The sequence below is a fragment of the Nothobranchius furzeri genome, chromosome 1 (assembly GCF_043380555.1).
Source record: "Nothobranchius furzeri strain GRZ-AD chromosome 1, NfurGRZ-RIMD1, whole genome shotgun sequence".
Taxonomy (NCBI): Eukaryota; Metazoa; Chordata; class Actinopteri; order Cyprinodontiformes; family Nothobranchiidae; genus Nothobranchius; species Nothobranchius furzeri.
The window spans coordinates 38,161,104-38,174,950 of record NC_091741.1 but is presented as its reverse complement, the minus strand read 5'-3'; the positions used below and the strand labels follow the sequence as shown (position 1 = coordinate 38,174,950).

Here is a 13,847-nt window from a genome sequence, read left to right as displayed (position 1 = left end):
GTAAAAAAAAAGAAATTTAAATAGCTTATTTCAATTCATTAGAATTATTTATTTACAAAACTAAAAGGAACAAGTCGGGTTTACAGTTATTAAAGGTTTTCTGAGCCCAAAAATACAAACGTAGTAATAAAGCAACTCAAACTATTATTTCACCACCATTAGAATTATTCCCGCGGAGCAAAAAGGAACAATTTAAACACGGTTTTGGACAAAAGTAAGAAATAATGATTTTTTTTACCCTCGAGTTTTACTTCAGGTAACGGATGTTTTCCAGCTGTTGTGGGAACCAGATGTTTCCCTGTCAAATGTAATCTATTATTATTTAGTACATTTCTTGTTGCTTCGCTGAGAATTTGGGGTTAGGTTTCCATTTCTCCTAAAACAAAATGACCCGTTTTTAAAACTTAAACTAAATTTAAACCAAGAGGCCAAAAACATCTTTCTTCGTTCGTTTCCTTCATATAAACTAGTGTCACGACGTTAAATAACACCAGAACCAACAGAAACGGCGCGGCTCTGATCCGATACGACCAAAAAAAAACACCAGAAGTTTCTATCCGGTTTTGTGTTTTCAGGTTTTCCTTCACACACACAGGAGGGGGGGTAGGGTGGAGGTGCCGGGTGGGTCCAGAAACAATGGCGAACTGGAGGGGAACCAGAGGTGGGCGGGGCTTCTGGTCAGAATGCTGTGATTGGACGTGCTCACAGCTGGTCTTTGAAGTAGCCAAGTTTAGCGACGGACATCTCTCTGCGGAGCTGCGTCACCTCCCAGAACATCTGTTCAGCTGAACACACACACAGAACACGGGTCATCAGCAGAACCACGATACCGGGTAGCGGACAGATCAAAAACCTCACCCCTCGGGTCATTTCACGGTTTTCAGTCACGGATCGGATCGTTTTTGAATCAGCGGGAATTGCTTTGCTCTCTCGCTTTATTTAGAACACGTAGTTCAACATTTCTGCTCAGTTTGCAACTTGCTATAAAAGCAGGAGCAGTGTTGGGAAAGTTACTTTTAAAAAGTAATTAGTTACAGTTACTAATTACTTTGTCAAAAAGTAACTCAGTTACAAGCTTTTAAAAGTAACTAATTACCAAGAAAATAACTACTTGGTTACTTTTTTCATTATAGAATGCAAGAAAATGGGTTAATTAAACTTAATTTACTATAAATGACTACAATAGTGAAATATAAATGACTAATGACTGGAACATAATAAAATGTATGTCAAAATGTGTTTTATAAACCTGAATAATTTAAATACCGGTAAATAAGCACTTAACAGGAGGAACTACTAACATGAACATTACACTTATCTAGACCAGTGGTTCCCAAACTTATTTAGCCGCACACCCCCTTCTATGTCCCGACCATGTCGACTCATTTTGCCTTGGCCCCCAAAATGTCTTGAAACGGCCCTGGGTGTGACTGAGTTTTGAAGGTGATCTGACTTGTATCAGATGTATAAATATAACATGTGTATAACTTATTGTTTTATACAGGTAAAAACGTGTAGTGGAGATAAATCTACCTACATTTTACTTTTCAACACTTTGTTTTGTTTTCTTGTTTTTATTTAACTATTTTCCTGTCCTGTCTGTCTCATCTTCCTGCATCTCCTCATAATTGTCCAGAAAATCTGTTGCCTGGATTCTTACCTTTTCACCTCATCAGTTACTTTTGAGCAGATCAAAGGGATCTCCTGACCGCAAAGCGCGTTTTCGATGCTGCGTGCGGAGCTCATCACCACAGCACAGGTGATGAGCTCCGCAGTAGCGAGCTTCAGGCACAAATAAGACAGAAAATAGAGAACATGTGCAGACAAGAACGATCGTGTGCTAATTATAGTTTTTTGGTTTTGCCACTTTGAGAATGGACCGTGCGCTGGAAGCAGCTGCCTGGATCGCTGCGCAACATTGCGGAACCGGTTCGCAGCAGCGCAAGTCTGCAGGCTCTCCCTCGCGCTGATCTGCCGGTACCGGCTCTCCCTCGCGCTGATCTGCCGGTACCGGCTCTCCCTCGCGCTGATCTGCCGGTACCGGCTCTCCCTCGCGCTGATCTGCCGGTACCGGCTCTCCCTCGCGCTGATCTGCGGCTCTCCCTCACGCTGATCTGCGGCTCTCCCTCACGCTGATCTGACTTGCTCTGGTCTGCAGGCAACGGCGGGCGGGAGGGGGGGGGGCGCTTTTGGAAGAGTTGTGCGACACAACGAATCGATGACTCAATTCGTTGCCAACGCTTTTAGTAATCGATTTTCATCGAATTTATCGATTCGTTGTTGAAGCCCTAGTCTCCAGCAGCAGCGACTGAGACAGTGAGAACTCTGAGGGTCTCCGCCCACCCGGCCAATCATCATCGTGTTTGTAAGTGCGTTACAGACACCTCTCTCTCCCAGGCTGCAGCTGAAGTGTGACGGTCGGAAAGTTTCACACTGTTGCTCAACGTTCGACAAGCACATAGTAACGCACAACCTTCCGTCCCCAGTAACGGTAACGGTGTTGCAACAGTGGGAAAAGTAATTAATTAGATTATTCCGTTACCTAAAACAGAACGCCGTTAGTAACGCCGTTATATTTAAACGGCGTTACTCCCAACACTGAGCAGGAATTACAGAGAGGTCTGATTACTGATTAAATGTTAAAACGGCTTGCCCCATTAGGCACGCTCTCCCTTCGTGTCCAGCTTTCACTCCTCTCCTCACCTTTCGGATGTCGTTTACTTTTCTTTTGCCCTCTTTTACAGAGTCGTCCCCAACAACAATCACAGGTCCGGCCATGTTTGTTATGTCCAAGGCATGTTTCACACACCACCCCTCCATCCTTCCACAGCGATCGGAGGTGTGTGTGCGGCGCGGTGCCGTTAAGACTGGAGGCGCGGGATCATTTTCACCGTTCGTATCGTCGTCGTATTTTACAGTGGAGACAAAATGCTCCCATACACGTGATCTAAAGGACGCAGGTGGTTTTTCAAGCTCCTCTCCTCCGTCATGGCCACCGGTGTGCGTCTCTCCGTTGGACTCAGCAGGCAGCCCACCGTCCTCCACGTGGCCGACCCGCAAACCGTGTGCGTGCCGAACCGCAGAAAGATCCATCAGTGATGATCTGTTGCACCCCTAAAACCGGGTCTGACCCATCTAACGTGTGAGTGAGGGAACATGAGCGTGTGTGTGTGTGTGTGTGTGTGTGTGTGTGTGTGTGTGTGTGTGTGTGTGTGTGTGTGTACATCTCACCATCCTGCTGCTTGACGAGTCCTTGGTGGATGTAACGGATGTAAGTGAAGAAGTTGCACACGGCTGTGATCTAAAGATAAAAGAATCAAAAACCTGCATCAGTTTGTCTAAAACTCCTGTTAGACGATGACATCATCACCCTTCTAGCCAATCAGAGCTGACTAAGTTCTAAACTGGAATAGAAACGCCGAGCTTTTATCCCGTAGTCAGTAAACGTCTCGACACGAGCAGACATCGGTTGAACTATTTTGCGTTTCTTTTTTAGCTCCATCTCCCCGACCGATGGTGTGAACATCTGGACTCGTCGTCCAGATGTTTGCGAGACCCACTCACTCTGTATCTGCAGAACGGAGACACGTAGTAATAGCTGGACGAGTCTCCAAACTTGATTCTGTGCTTACAGGTTTTGGTCTGACCGCTCAGGGCACATTTTCTGTCAACGAGACAAAAGTTTAGTTCCAACAGCGGAGGGAGAGGAGTAAAGGAGGTGAGGATGGTGCTTCCTGAGGAGGAGGAGGAGGAGGAGCTGAAGGGGAGTTAGGAAAAGCCAGGCAGGTCGAGGATTATTGAACGTCGGACTTACGTGACGAGCTCGGCTCTTCGTCCACTAAAGGAGGAAATTAAAGGGAAGATGGAAACGTGATGATGGAGGGAAGAGAGAGAGAGAGAGAGAGAGAGAGAGTGTGTAGGTTCTAACTTTGGTCCTCCACACTCCACCGCCGACGCTTTGACCACGGGCAGCGGCTGGAAACCCACCGGCTCCACGCTGAGCGTGTTCTGCTCCACGGCCTCCAGGATGGCCGAGCCCAGCTGAGGAAGAGGAAGAGAAAGAAGACTCAGACTAAAGTCCCCGGGTCCCGAGGCAGTGTCTACAGTAACTGGAAAGCGCTGGGACCAATCAGAGCCGCACGTCGCCATGGAAACCAGTCAACAGGGCAGTCTGCCGTACACCGTTCAAGAAGAAGAAATACATCCTGTTTCTAAGTAAAGGACTTAAGTACGTCTATCTGCTGGTCTCAGGGTTGTTCTGATCTGGGCGGGAAGCCCGATGAGGACGTTCCGTACCTCGCTCTTGTTGAAGGCGAGGCAGGGGTAGATGTCTTCACGGTAAACTCTGTCCAGGAAGCTGCAGCTCCGCTCCAGCGTCGGCTCCTCCTTCCACACTTTGAACTCACTGAACAGCTGACTGTCCACCTGCGACAGTAAACACCAGAGATTAGTCCGCACCGAGCCGTCTGCCTGAGGAGGACTGCCGGAGACACGCCCACCTCCCGACACTCCCGGACGATGGGCTGCGTGGCCGACGGGTCGGGCTGTGTCCCCAGAATGGCGGAGGATGTGCTCTTGTTCCGGCTGTGGCCCTTTTTAAAGGGAGTTTTAACTCCTCCCCCCACTGCAGAGGGGAGGTCAGCCACGGGGGAGGTGGGGGAGGACAGCACCAGTGTCTTCAGGGCCTGGACCTCAGCCTGGAGGACGTCAATCTGATGACAGGAGATCACCAACAGTATCAGACCTAATACAGTAACAAGTGGTTTGCCTTCATGTCACAAATGCACCGATACTGGTTTTGAGACCGATTTCTGATTTGTCCCAAAGAGCCAGGATCAACAGAATTCTTGTTTTAAACGTCTGATTCCGGAAGGAAAAACGTCCACGGCACGATTTAGGGGCGAGGGTTCGGAGACGAGGACTCCAAAACCCGGGTGCATTTGAACAAAAACCTGATATTTCAGGTCTTTTGAGCCGATTCTCATCACAGGTTTTTGGGTTCATCTCTTTTTATTTTGGCTGTCAAGTTTATTAACCTGAAAGGTTTCAGTTTATTTTTAGCAGATTAAGCTTTATTCTGATCCAGGAAGGAAAGTTTAACATGCTGCAAAAACTACGTTCAAATACACGAGACTCGTAGATTTTACAGATGGACATCAGCTGTAGAAACACGAGCGGATCGATACAAACGCTGCAGAAAGACGACGGCAACGCTTCTGAGACTCAGACAAGAAAAGTAAACATCTGTGATTTCTTCTAATTTAGGTCAACAAACGTTTTTTTGTCAACGCTAAAATGTTGAAATAAACTAAAGTTGGTGCTGATCGGAATCGGCCAGCAGGACCAGCTTAATCAACCTGAAACTCAAACATTATATTATTCATGTTTCTGACATAAACCAGAATCAACAGGTGAGAAATGTTAATTACTGTTATTGGCCTTCAAAGCAAGAATCCATTCATTTTTTAATCAATTAGTACCAAACTGAGGACATTTTGCTGATCCTCACTTTGGGACAATGTTGCAGAGCTCTACTCGTTAGGTCTAGTTTGGGTTACGGGTTAGGGTACAATCCAGTCACTAAAATGAATGGAAGTCAAATACAGTCCTCACAACAGATACTAGATGAGTGTGTGTGTGTGTGTGTGTGTGTGTGTGTGTGTGTGTGTGTGTGTGTGTGTGTGTGTGTGTGTGTGTGTGTGTGTGTGTGTGTGTGTGTGTGTGTGTGTCTTTATGTAAATGATAAATGACCTGTATTTGATATAGCGCCTTCTAGAGTCCTGGAACCCCCCAAGGCGCTTTACAACACAATCGGTCATTCACCCATTCACACACACATTCACACGCTGGTGGGGATGAGCTACAACGTAGCTACAGCTGCTCTGGGGCGCACTGACAGAGGCGAGGCTGCCGAGCACTGACGCCACCGGTCCCTCTGACCACCACCAGCAGGCAACGTGGGTTAAGTGTCTTGCCCAAGGACACAACGACAGCGACAGACTGAGCAGGACTCGAACCTGCAGCCTTCCGATTACTGGGCGAGCTCTTAACTCCTGTGCCACCGTCGCCCCACGTGTGTGCGTGTATGCGTGTATGTAAGTGGGTGTCTGTGTGTACGTGTGTGTGTGACTGCACGAGTGTATGTGCATGTGTGCAGACCTCACAACAGATATTAGATGTGTGTGTGCGTATGTGTGAGTGTGTGTGTGTGTGTGTGCGTGTCTTTGTATGTATGTGTGTGTGCTGCTCATCACCTTTCCCAGAGCCTCCTTCAGCTGTTTTTCGGCAGTCGCCTGCTTGATGTTTGCTTCTCTCACCATCTTGTGAGCCTCCTGGAAAACAGACATGGCGTTTCTACAGGTGTGTGTGTGTGTGTGTGTGTGTGTGTGTGTGTGTGTGTGTGTGTGGACTCTGAGCTCGGGGTGTTTAAAGGAACTCACAACGCATCACAACAGGAAAATCTCACAAACACAAAGGTCCCAACACCTTCGGAGAGAAAAAGGTCAGAGACGAGAAGACGGAGGCGATGCGGCCGACAGACGATTTGATTCTTTGTTCCAAAACGGAATCTGAATCCATCAAAATGTCGTATTCGTGCTCCTGAAACAACTTTTAACATCCGTAGAGTCTCTCTCAGGTTCTGACGGGCTTGTTCCTGTTCCTAAACTCAGGGTCTCACCGGGTCATGACCCCTGGCCACCAACACCAACAGCCTCACGAGGGAGTCTCTGAAACGTTCTCGAGGGTTCTCCGTGTTCTCTGGTGAGCAGCAGAACCCTGCAGCAGACTCGGCTCAGATTACACTCCAGGAGTGTAAACCTGGGACAACTTTGGGAAGAGTTGGAGACGAAATCCAGAACAACCGGATTAAAGAGCCTTGTTGCTAACCATCATCACCACAACCAGCTGAGTGAAAACCTAATTCACACGTTTTCTCACACTGTCACGTCTCCAGCTAAAGACCCTGAAATCCTGTTGCCTAACGTTATTAAAACAACTGTATGATATTTTATTAAGTAATTCCATAATGACCTAACAGTAATAAAGAAACGAGCAGGCCCTTTCCACCTGTAGGTACTGACCACGATGCTCCATCTTTAAGGCCTGACTGGTTTTCTTCTATTTAAACTGAACATTTTATCCATCATGGGTGGTAATCAGACTGCATCATCCTATGGAGCCTCTCATAATGTTCAGGATTAGAGGCTTAAACCTCCTCAGTCAGAGCTCAAAGAAAGAGTAGATCCAGTTTAACAGATTCTGTCTGGTCCTAAAAGGAGGAATAAAACATTGAATTTGGAGCCAGAACACGGACAAAAAGAGACGGAAGAGTTTCCTCTTCTCTTTACATAAATCTGTCAAATGTTTCTGTCCAGTCTCTGTACGACCGCAGCTTACGGAGGAAACAGGAAGCAGGAAGTAGGAGACGAGAGGACAGACAGATGGAGGTGGACCGACCTGGAAGAGACTGGCGGTGAGCTCCTCCAGCTCCAGGCTGAGCTGGTCTCTGACTTTAGACAACCTCTCACACTCCTCATCCTTCAACAGTAGCTCCTTACACACACACACACACACACACACACACAAAGTAAACACATGCAGGTAAAAATGACAACATAACAAATCAAAAGATGAACTGAGATCAGTCACGTAAAAAATGTCAAATGAAAAAAATCTGAAATGGAAACGATATTTAAATTATGAATGTCACTGAAGTGATGACACACACACACACACACCTGACCACAATTTTGGGAAGACCGGACCTAGCTGCGACTCGTCGTGCGTTTACACTCCTCCTACCTTCTGAGCTTTCATCAGTTCCTCCTTCAGTCGCTCGTATCCTTTCTCTCTGACCTCCATCACCGACGGGCTGCGGAGCCTCGACAGGCTGTCGCTGAGAGCGCTGCACACCTCGCCATCTTCCTTTCCCTCGGCTGACTCCGCCTCCAGGCCCGGCACACTGGGAACAAGAACCAGTGGGTCGGATTACTGTTCAGAACTCAGGGATGCGCCGGGGCGACTGCTGGTCTGCTTACCTCCCATTGTGGCTGTGCCGTGGCGTGGAGTACACCGGCTGTGTGGGGAGCTGGTCTGCACGCAGGGAGGTGGGGAGGCCAGCAGGGGGCGGGCCCAGGGAATGAGTCCGGTACAAGGTGGTGGGCGGGGCACCGTGACAGGACGGGGGACGCTGCTCAGCTTGGTTCTACAGAACAACACAAGAAAAGCTCGAGTGAAAACGGTCCAGGGTGAGGCTGGAGCAGGTCTTCATCACCTACCTGAAGGTCGGGTGTGGTGGGCGAGGCCAAGTTCACCTCATGGAAGCCCTCCAGAGTCTCAGCGTTGCTCTGACCGCCGCTGCAGGCCATAGCAGCCGATCTCCAACATCATCCACTCTGTAGAACGCAGAGACGGCATCAGCCGATTCATCCATTCATCTATCTGTCCATCACCCATTCCTCACCCATCCTCTATCCATCATCAATCTATTTATCGATCCATACATCCATCCAACGCTCATCTCTCCATTCATTCATTCATTCATTCATCATCCATCTATCTGTCCATCCATCCATCATCTCTCCATCTATTTATCAATTCATCTATCCATTCAACGCTCATCTCTCCATTCATTCATTCCTCATCCATCTATCTGTCCATCCATCATCCATCCATCTTCCATCTATTTATCAATTCATCTATCCATTCAATGCTCATCTCTCCATTCATTCATTCATTATCCAGTGTCCATCCAGCATCCATCCATCTTCCATCTATTTATCAATCCATCTATCCATTCATCCATCCATCATCTCTCCATCATCCATCTATTTATCAATTCATCCATCCATTCAATGCTCATCTCTCCATTCATTCATTCATTCATCATCCATATATCTGTCCATCCAGCATCCATCCATCTTCCATCTATTTATCAATCCATCTATCCATTCATCCATCCATCATCTCTCCATCATCCATCTATTTATCAATTCATCCATCCATTCAATGCTCATCTCTCCATTCATTCATTCATTCATCATCCATCTATCTGTCCATCCATCATCTCTCCATCTATCCATCCATCCATCCATCCATTCAACGCTCATCTCTCCATCTATTCATTCATTCCTGATCGATCATCTCAAGGCCTGCTCCCGTGACCAGAGCACCTCTTCACCAGACGTTACCTTCAGTGAGCAGCAGCTCTTCTGAACAGCTGCAGCTGTGATCAGGAGTTAAACTCAAACATCTAAACCACATCTAAATGAAGCTCTGAAACAGACACTTAGGAAATCCGTGTGTGCGTGTGTGTGTGTGCGTGTGCGTGTGTGTGTGTGTGTACCATAGTCGTGGTGGATGGAGATGCCAGCAGGCTCTGGTTTCAGGTAAACAGCTGACTCGGGACAGGTGACTCACCTGGAACAAGGAGAGGAGTCACTTTCGTCAGGTGTCATTAATAGAACAGCTGAACCTGAGGAAAGTTCTGGTAGAGATCAAACCCTCTTAGCCCTCAGACGGTCCACGGAACAGAACCGGACCACAGCTCTCATGGCTTCTGTTAGCATCACTAATGTGGCCGTCCAGCAGACCCGGCCCGTTAAAGGTGCCGAGTCATGGCTAAACCCTGAAGAGGAACCACATCCTGGTCATCACAGTTTAACCCAAACTTTTCATAATAAACTTTTATTGTAGCTTAGAAAACCAGCGGGAAGGAAGCTGGGTGCGGTGTCTCTGCCCTGCGTTTCGTCTCTCAGGCTGCTGCTGCGTTACTTGATTAATGGAGTCTTTAAGTGCTTCCTGACGGCTGCGTTTTTCACTCGTCTGTGGAACGAATATTTGGATCAATCCAGATCCATCTGTGCGTGTAAACACCAGCTCACCTTCTGCCCACTCAGCACATTCACACCCGCTTACAGCTGAAGAGCATCAGGCTGTCGGAGCCTCGTTGCCTGCTCCCCAACATCAAGTCAAACAAAATACACGTTTTTTTTTTATAAACCGCAGGTTTAGATGAATGTTTTCAAACTGACGGATTCTTCAGATGGACCCAAGAATCTAAATCAGACTCATGAGGACAGGAGGGACAGAAACGCGTGTCTCAAGTCTAGAAAACAACCCAGAAGGAGGTTGAATTGTTGTTTTGTTGATCGTTCCAGTTCTACTGAGCTGGACCTTCCTTCTCTTCTCACCCAGTTTTTTCTTAATGTTCTTTTATTTGGCAGAGACTTTTATCCAGAGCGAATTTCAGAGGATGCAGATCATAGTGCAGTCAATCCAGCTGATGTGTGTGTGTGTTATCCGTGGGAGAAAACACACACATGCATGAGGAGAACATGCCAACTCCAGAAAGGCCACAGGCGGGGTTTGAACCTACAACCTTCTTGCTACGAGGCAACAGTGCCACCAGGCGTTTTCTGCAGCCCAAGGCTCCGTTTACATACTCAGCAAATAAAATCCAGTCTCATAATCCTAATCTGAGTAGGAGGGACTTTAGAACGGAAAACAAAATGTAAATAAAAGCGTACGTCTTCTATGATATGAATTAGAAACGATGACCTTTAACCCAGAATCCCTTCCATGGTGACACAAACACACATGCAGGTCTCGTCAACGCCAAACGGTTTCATTTCGTAGCTCAGAACCTAAAACGATGAACCAAAGCCAGGTGAAAACCCACCGGCATCAAGCCAACCTATCTCCCACAGCGGGTCTCCATGGAAACCAGTCCTGGAGAGCTGGTGGTAACCCGACACGATGATGGATGCTGATCACAGATCCAGTTCCTCTGGCCGACCCGAGTTACTACATATGGGTTCTGTCGTCCCAAACTGACGTGGAAACAGCTCACGTTCACACAACACAAAGTCTTTGTTCCACACAGGAAGAACGCTGGGTTCCACCAGGGTTCCACTGATGGAGCAGAACATTCACCTGCTGCCTTCCGCCTGCAGCGGACGAGTTTCCGTTTTAATCTGCTTCAGCAGGACTTAAAGCCTTGCTGCTTTTACCGTTTGTGTTTTTAATATTTCATAGTCTGATCAGCCAGAACATTCTGACCTCCAGGTGAGCTCAAACACCAATTATCTCCTCATCATGGCACCCAGAGGCAGGTGGGAGACACTGCATCAGATAGGCAGACGTGACGGCGGCCCTGGAGGCCGATTGATGCTCCTGTTCAGCAAAGATCCAAAGCATGAGCTGCTGAACCTCGAATGGCTAAAAACAAAACACAAATAATGTCGAGGAACTCAAAACCAAAGGGACATTCTGCATCTGCATCAGATCACAAACCAAAGGAAGAAGTTGGCCGAGTACGACTCGTTTTACTTTGTGTTGTAAGTTTTATGTTACTCAGCAGAAATTGTTGCATCGAACAGCTTTACAGGGAGGAAAGTAGCAGGTTTGAGGTTTCAGATCCACTGAGTTACCAGGACACAGAGTTTTACTGCTCAGCTGATAGTTATTTTAATTTAGCTTCCAGCATAGAAAATGTATTTTTGTTTCAAAAGCAAACCCTTCTGCACATCATGCGCTCACTAATCGGAGCGCAGCAGTCAGTGAACAATCAAAGTTGAAAGAAGAAGATGGCTGGAGCACTCACAGTGCGAAAAAAGCACCAATGTGTGCGAATGAGACACGTCTGCATACCGATCCAGTCCCCAGAGTTACCTTTTACACTTTTATCTCACAGCCGGCGTCCTTATCTTTCAAAAACTTATTTTTGTTTGATTGCAACTATTTTAGATAATATAAATGTACATGTTAATGTAAAGGAAAATGATAGAAAATCTAATCTAATATGTTTTAAATAAACTGACTTAACATTAAATTACCCCATAAAATAATCAATAAATAAATAAATTCAGATTAACTCCTATCCCTAACCTTAACCCTACCCAACAACCAGCTGGTTTTATATCTAATTTGCAAAATAATCAAATCCATAAATTACTGTTGTTGTGACTGGAAACCAGGTTGAGATTTGTTTCCTGGAAAATTGACAAACACCATTATTCCTATTACATAAGTAAATTCTTGCATTAGGTTCTTAGTATTTTGATCATTTTATCGTAAAACGATCTGCAACAAACAGCCTCTCTGGGTCTTAAAATGGTTAATAGTGGAGCTACCTGTAATGTCACCGTTCTCAGGGTTAAAGTGCAGCTCGTGTGGCGGAATCAGAGCGTGTTTTATAGGCACAAACTCACCTGTTTCAGGTGATCCTAGGTGTTAGCAGACAAGCTAACAGCTGGTATTGGTAAGCTAGCCGCGGCTATCTGACACCAAACGCATCAAACATGCACGGAAATAACGTCTCATCGCGAGACGATTGTAGAAAATATGCATAAACACTGACAACATGAGTGTTTACCCACTTTGTTTGTGGAAAGCAAAAACACAAAGCTACATTATCCAATAATGAGTACAAATGATCGGAGCTAGCGGGCTAAACTAGTCCGCTCAACCGGGCTAAAAAACGACCAGATTAACGGGAAACGTCTGCGGTGGACTCACCGTGTGGACATCCGTACCGATGGACCTGCGCCCCAGAGACGTGCCGAATGAGCCCAACAAACAAACAAATAAAAACAAACAATCAAACACACCGGAGCGACTGGCTGACGCAGAGCCTGACGAGAGACGCGTTCAGGGAACACTGGGAAATTGCACGACTGTACATGAAGGCAGCAATCCAATCCGGTTTGACTTCGCACTGCACTCCAGCGTTTAAAGCTCTTCAAAGCAGTCTGCAGAAACAACTACCATAATGACATTAAAACATAAAATAAAGCACACATGAAAACATTAAACGTCCTACGGATAAGCGTTCTTTGCACAATTTTTTATACATTTACGTGAAGCCTTTAATTTTAATATAAATATATTTATTTTTCAAAGTAAATCATAAACATTGGTGTTTTCCCAACATTTTCCTCCAGAAGTCCAATTAAACAGCACGCAGGTGGCAGAGGGCGCCAAAAACTACAGAGTTGTATTATATTTGCCCAGTAGAGGGCGCTAAACACAAACTAATAAATGCAAATTTCCAATTAAAATGTCAAACTCATATTATCTCCTTTTTGGGGGGGGGGGGGCAATTTATTAATTTGATGTTTCAAATTAAAACGTCTTAAAAATATTTTTTCATAAAGCTTAATGTTAGTTTGAAACAAGTGTTTGCGTTTTATGTATTGTTATGCTATTGTTATGTATCCATTATCTATTTTATGATACTTTTATTTATTATACAGGGAGTGCAGAATTATTAGACAAATGAGTATTTTGTCCACATCATCCTCTTCATGCATGTTGTCTGACTCCAAGCTGTATAGGCTCGAAAGCCTACTACCAGTTAAGCATATTAGGTGATGTGCATCTCTGTAATGAGAAGGGGTGTGGTCTAATGACATCAACACCCTATATCAGGTGTGCATAATTATTAGGCAACTTCCTTTCCTTTGGCAAAATGGGTCAAAAGAAGGACTTGACAGGCTCATAAAAGTCAAAAATAGTGAGATATCTTGCAGAGGGCTGCAGCAGTCTTACAATTGCAAAGCTTCTGAAGCGTGATCATCGAACAATCAAGCGTTTCATTCAAAATAGTTAACAGGGTCGCAAGAAGTGTGTGGACAAACCAAGGTGCAAAATAACTGCCCATGAACTGAGAAAAGTCAAGCGTGCAGCTGCCAAGATGCCACTTGCCACCAGTTTGGCCATATTTCAGAGCTGCAACATCACTGGAGTGCCCAAAAGCACAAGGTGTGCAACACAATACTCAGGGACATGGCCAAGGTAAGAAAGGCTGAAAGACGACCACCACTGAACAAGACACACACGCTGAA

At 46.0% G+C, this 13,847-nt stretch overlaps 1 protein-coding gene across 5 annotated transcripts; it reads right to left on the bottom strand.

The window, feature by feature from the left end:
• Positions 1–524: 524 nt before the first annotated feature.
• rab3ip (RAB3A interacting protein (rabin3)) lies at positions 525–12,654 on the bottom strand. 5 transcript variants are annotated; one of them, XM_070546606.1, is made up of 14 exons: positions 12,520–12,654; positions 9,347–9,420; positions 8,280–8,396; positions 8,040–8,206; positions 7,804–7,963; positions 7,459–7,554; positions 6,255–6,332; positions 4,500–4,712; positions 4,297–4,425; positions 3,929–4,041; positions 3,815–3,838; positions 3,565–3,664; positions 3,232–3,301; positions 525–785 (listed from the first exon to the last, which is right to left on the bottom strand). In XM_070546606.1, exons 3-14 carry the CDS (start codon positions 8,367–8,369, stop codon positions 703–705), a joined length of 1,323 nt encoding a protein of 440 aa, XP_070402707.1. In that variant the 5' UTR covers positions 8,370–8,396; positions 9,347–9,420; positions 12,520–12,654; the 3' UTR covers positions 525–702. The 5 variants fall into 5 exon arrangements, with proteins under 5 accessions (XP_070402707.1, XP_070402683.1, XP_070402743.1 ...); XM_070546582.1 differs by having other exon boundaries at positions 3,815–4,041; XM_070546642.1 differs by lacking the exon at positions 3,815–3,838.
• Between the last annotated feature and the right edge of the window lie 1,193 nt (positions 12,655–13,847).

Excerpts from the sequence above, each read along its gene's own strand:
- rab3ip (XM_070546582.1), bottom strand. The coding sequence starts at position 8,369 with ATGGCCTGCAGCGGCGGTCAGAGCAACGCTGAGACTCTGGAGGGCTTC. Across the intron at positions 4,042-4,296 it reads TCGCCTTCAACAAGAGCGAG|CTGGGCTCGGCCATCCTGGA; the intron begins GTACGGAACGTC and ends CCTCTTCCTCAG. Across the intron at positions 786-3,231 it reads ACTCGTCAAGCAGCAGGATG|CTGAACAGATGTTCTGGGAG; the intron begins GTGAGATGTACA and ends GTGTGTGTTCAG.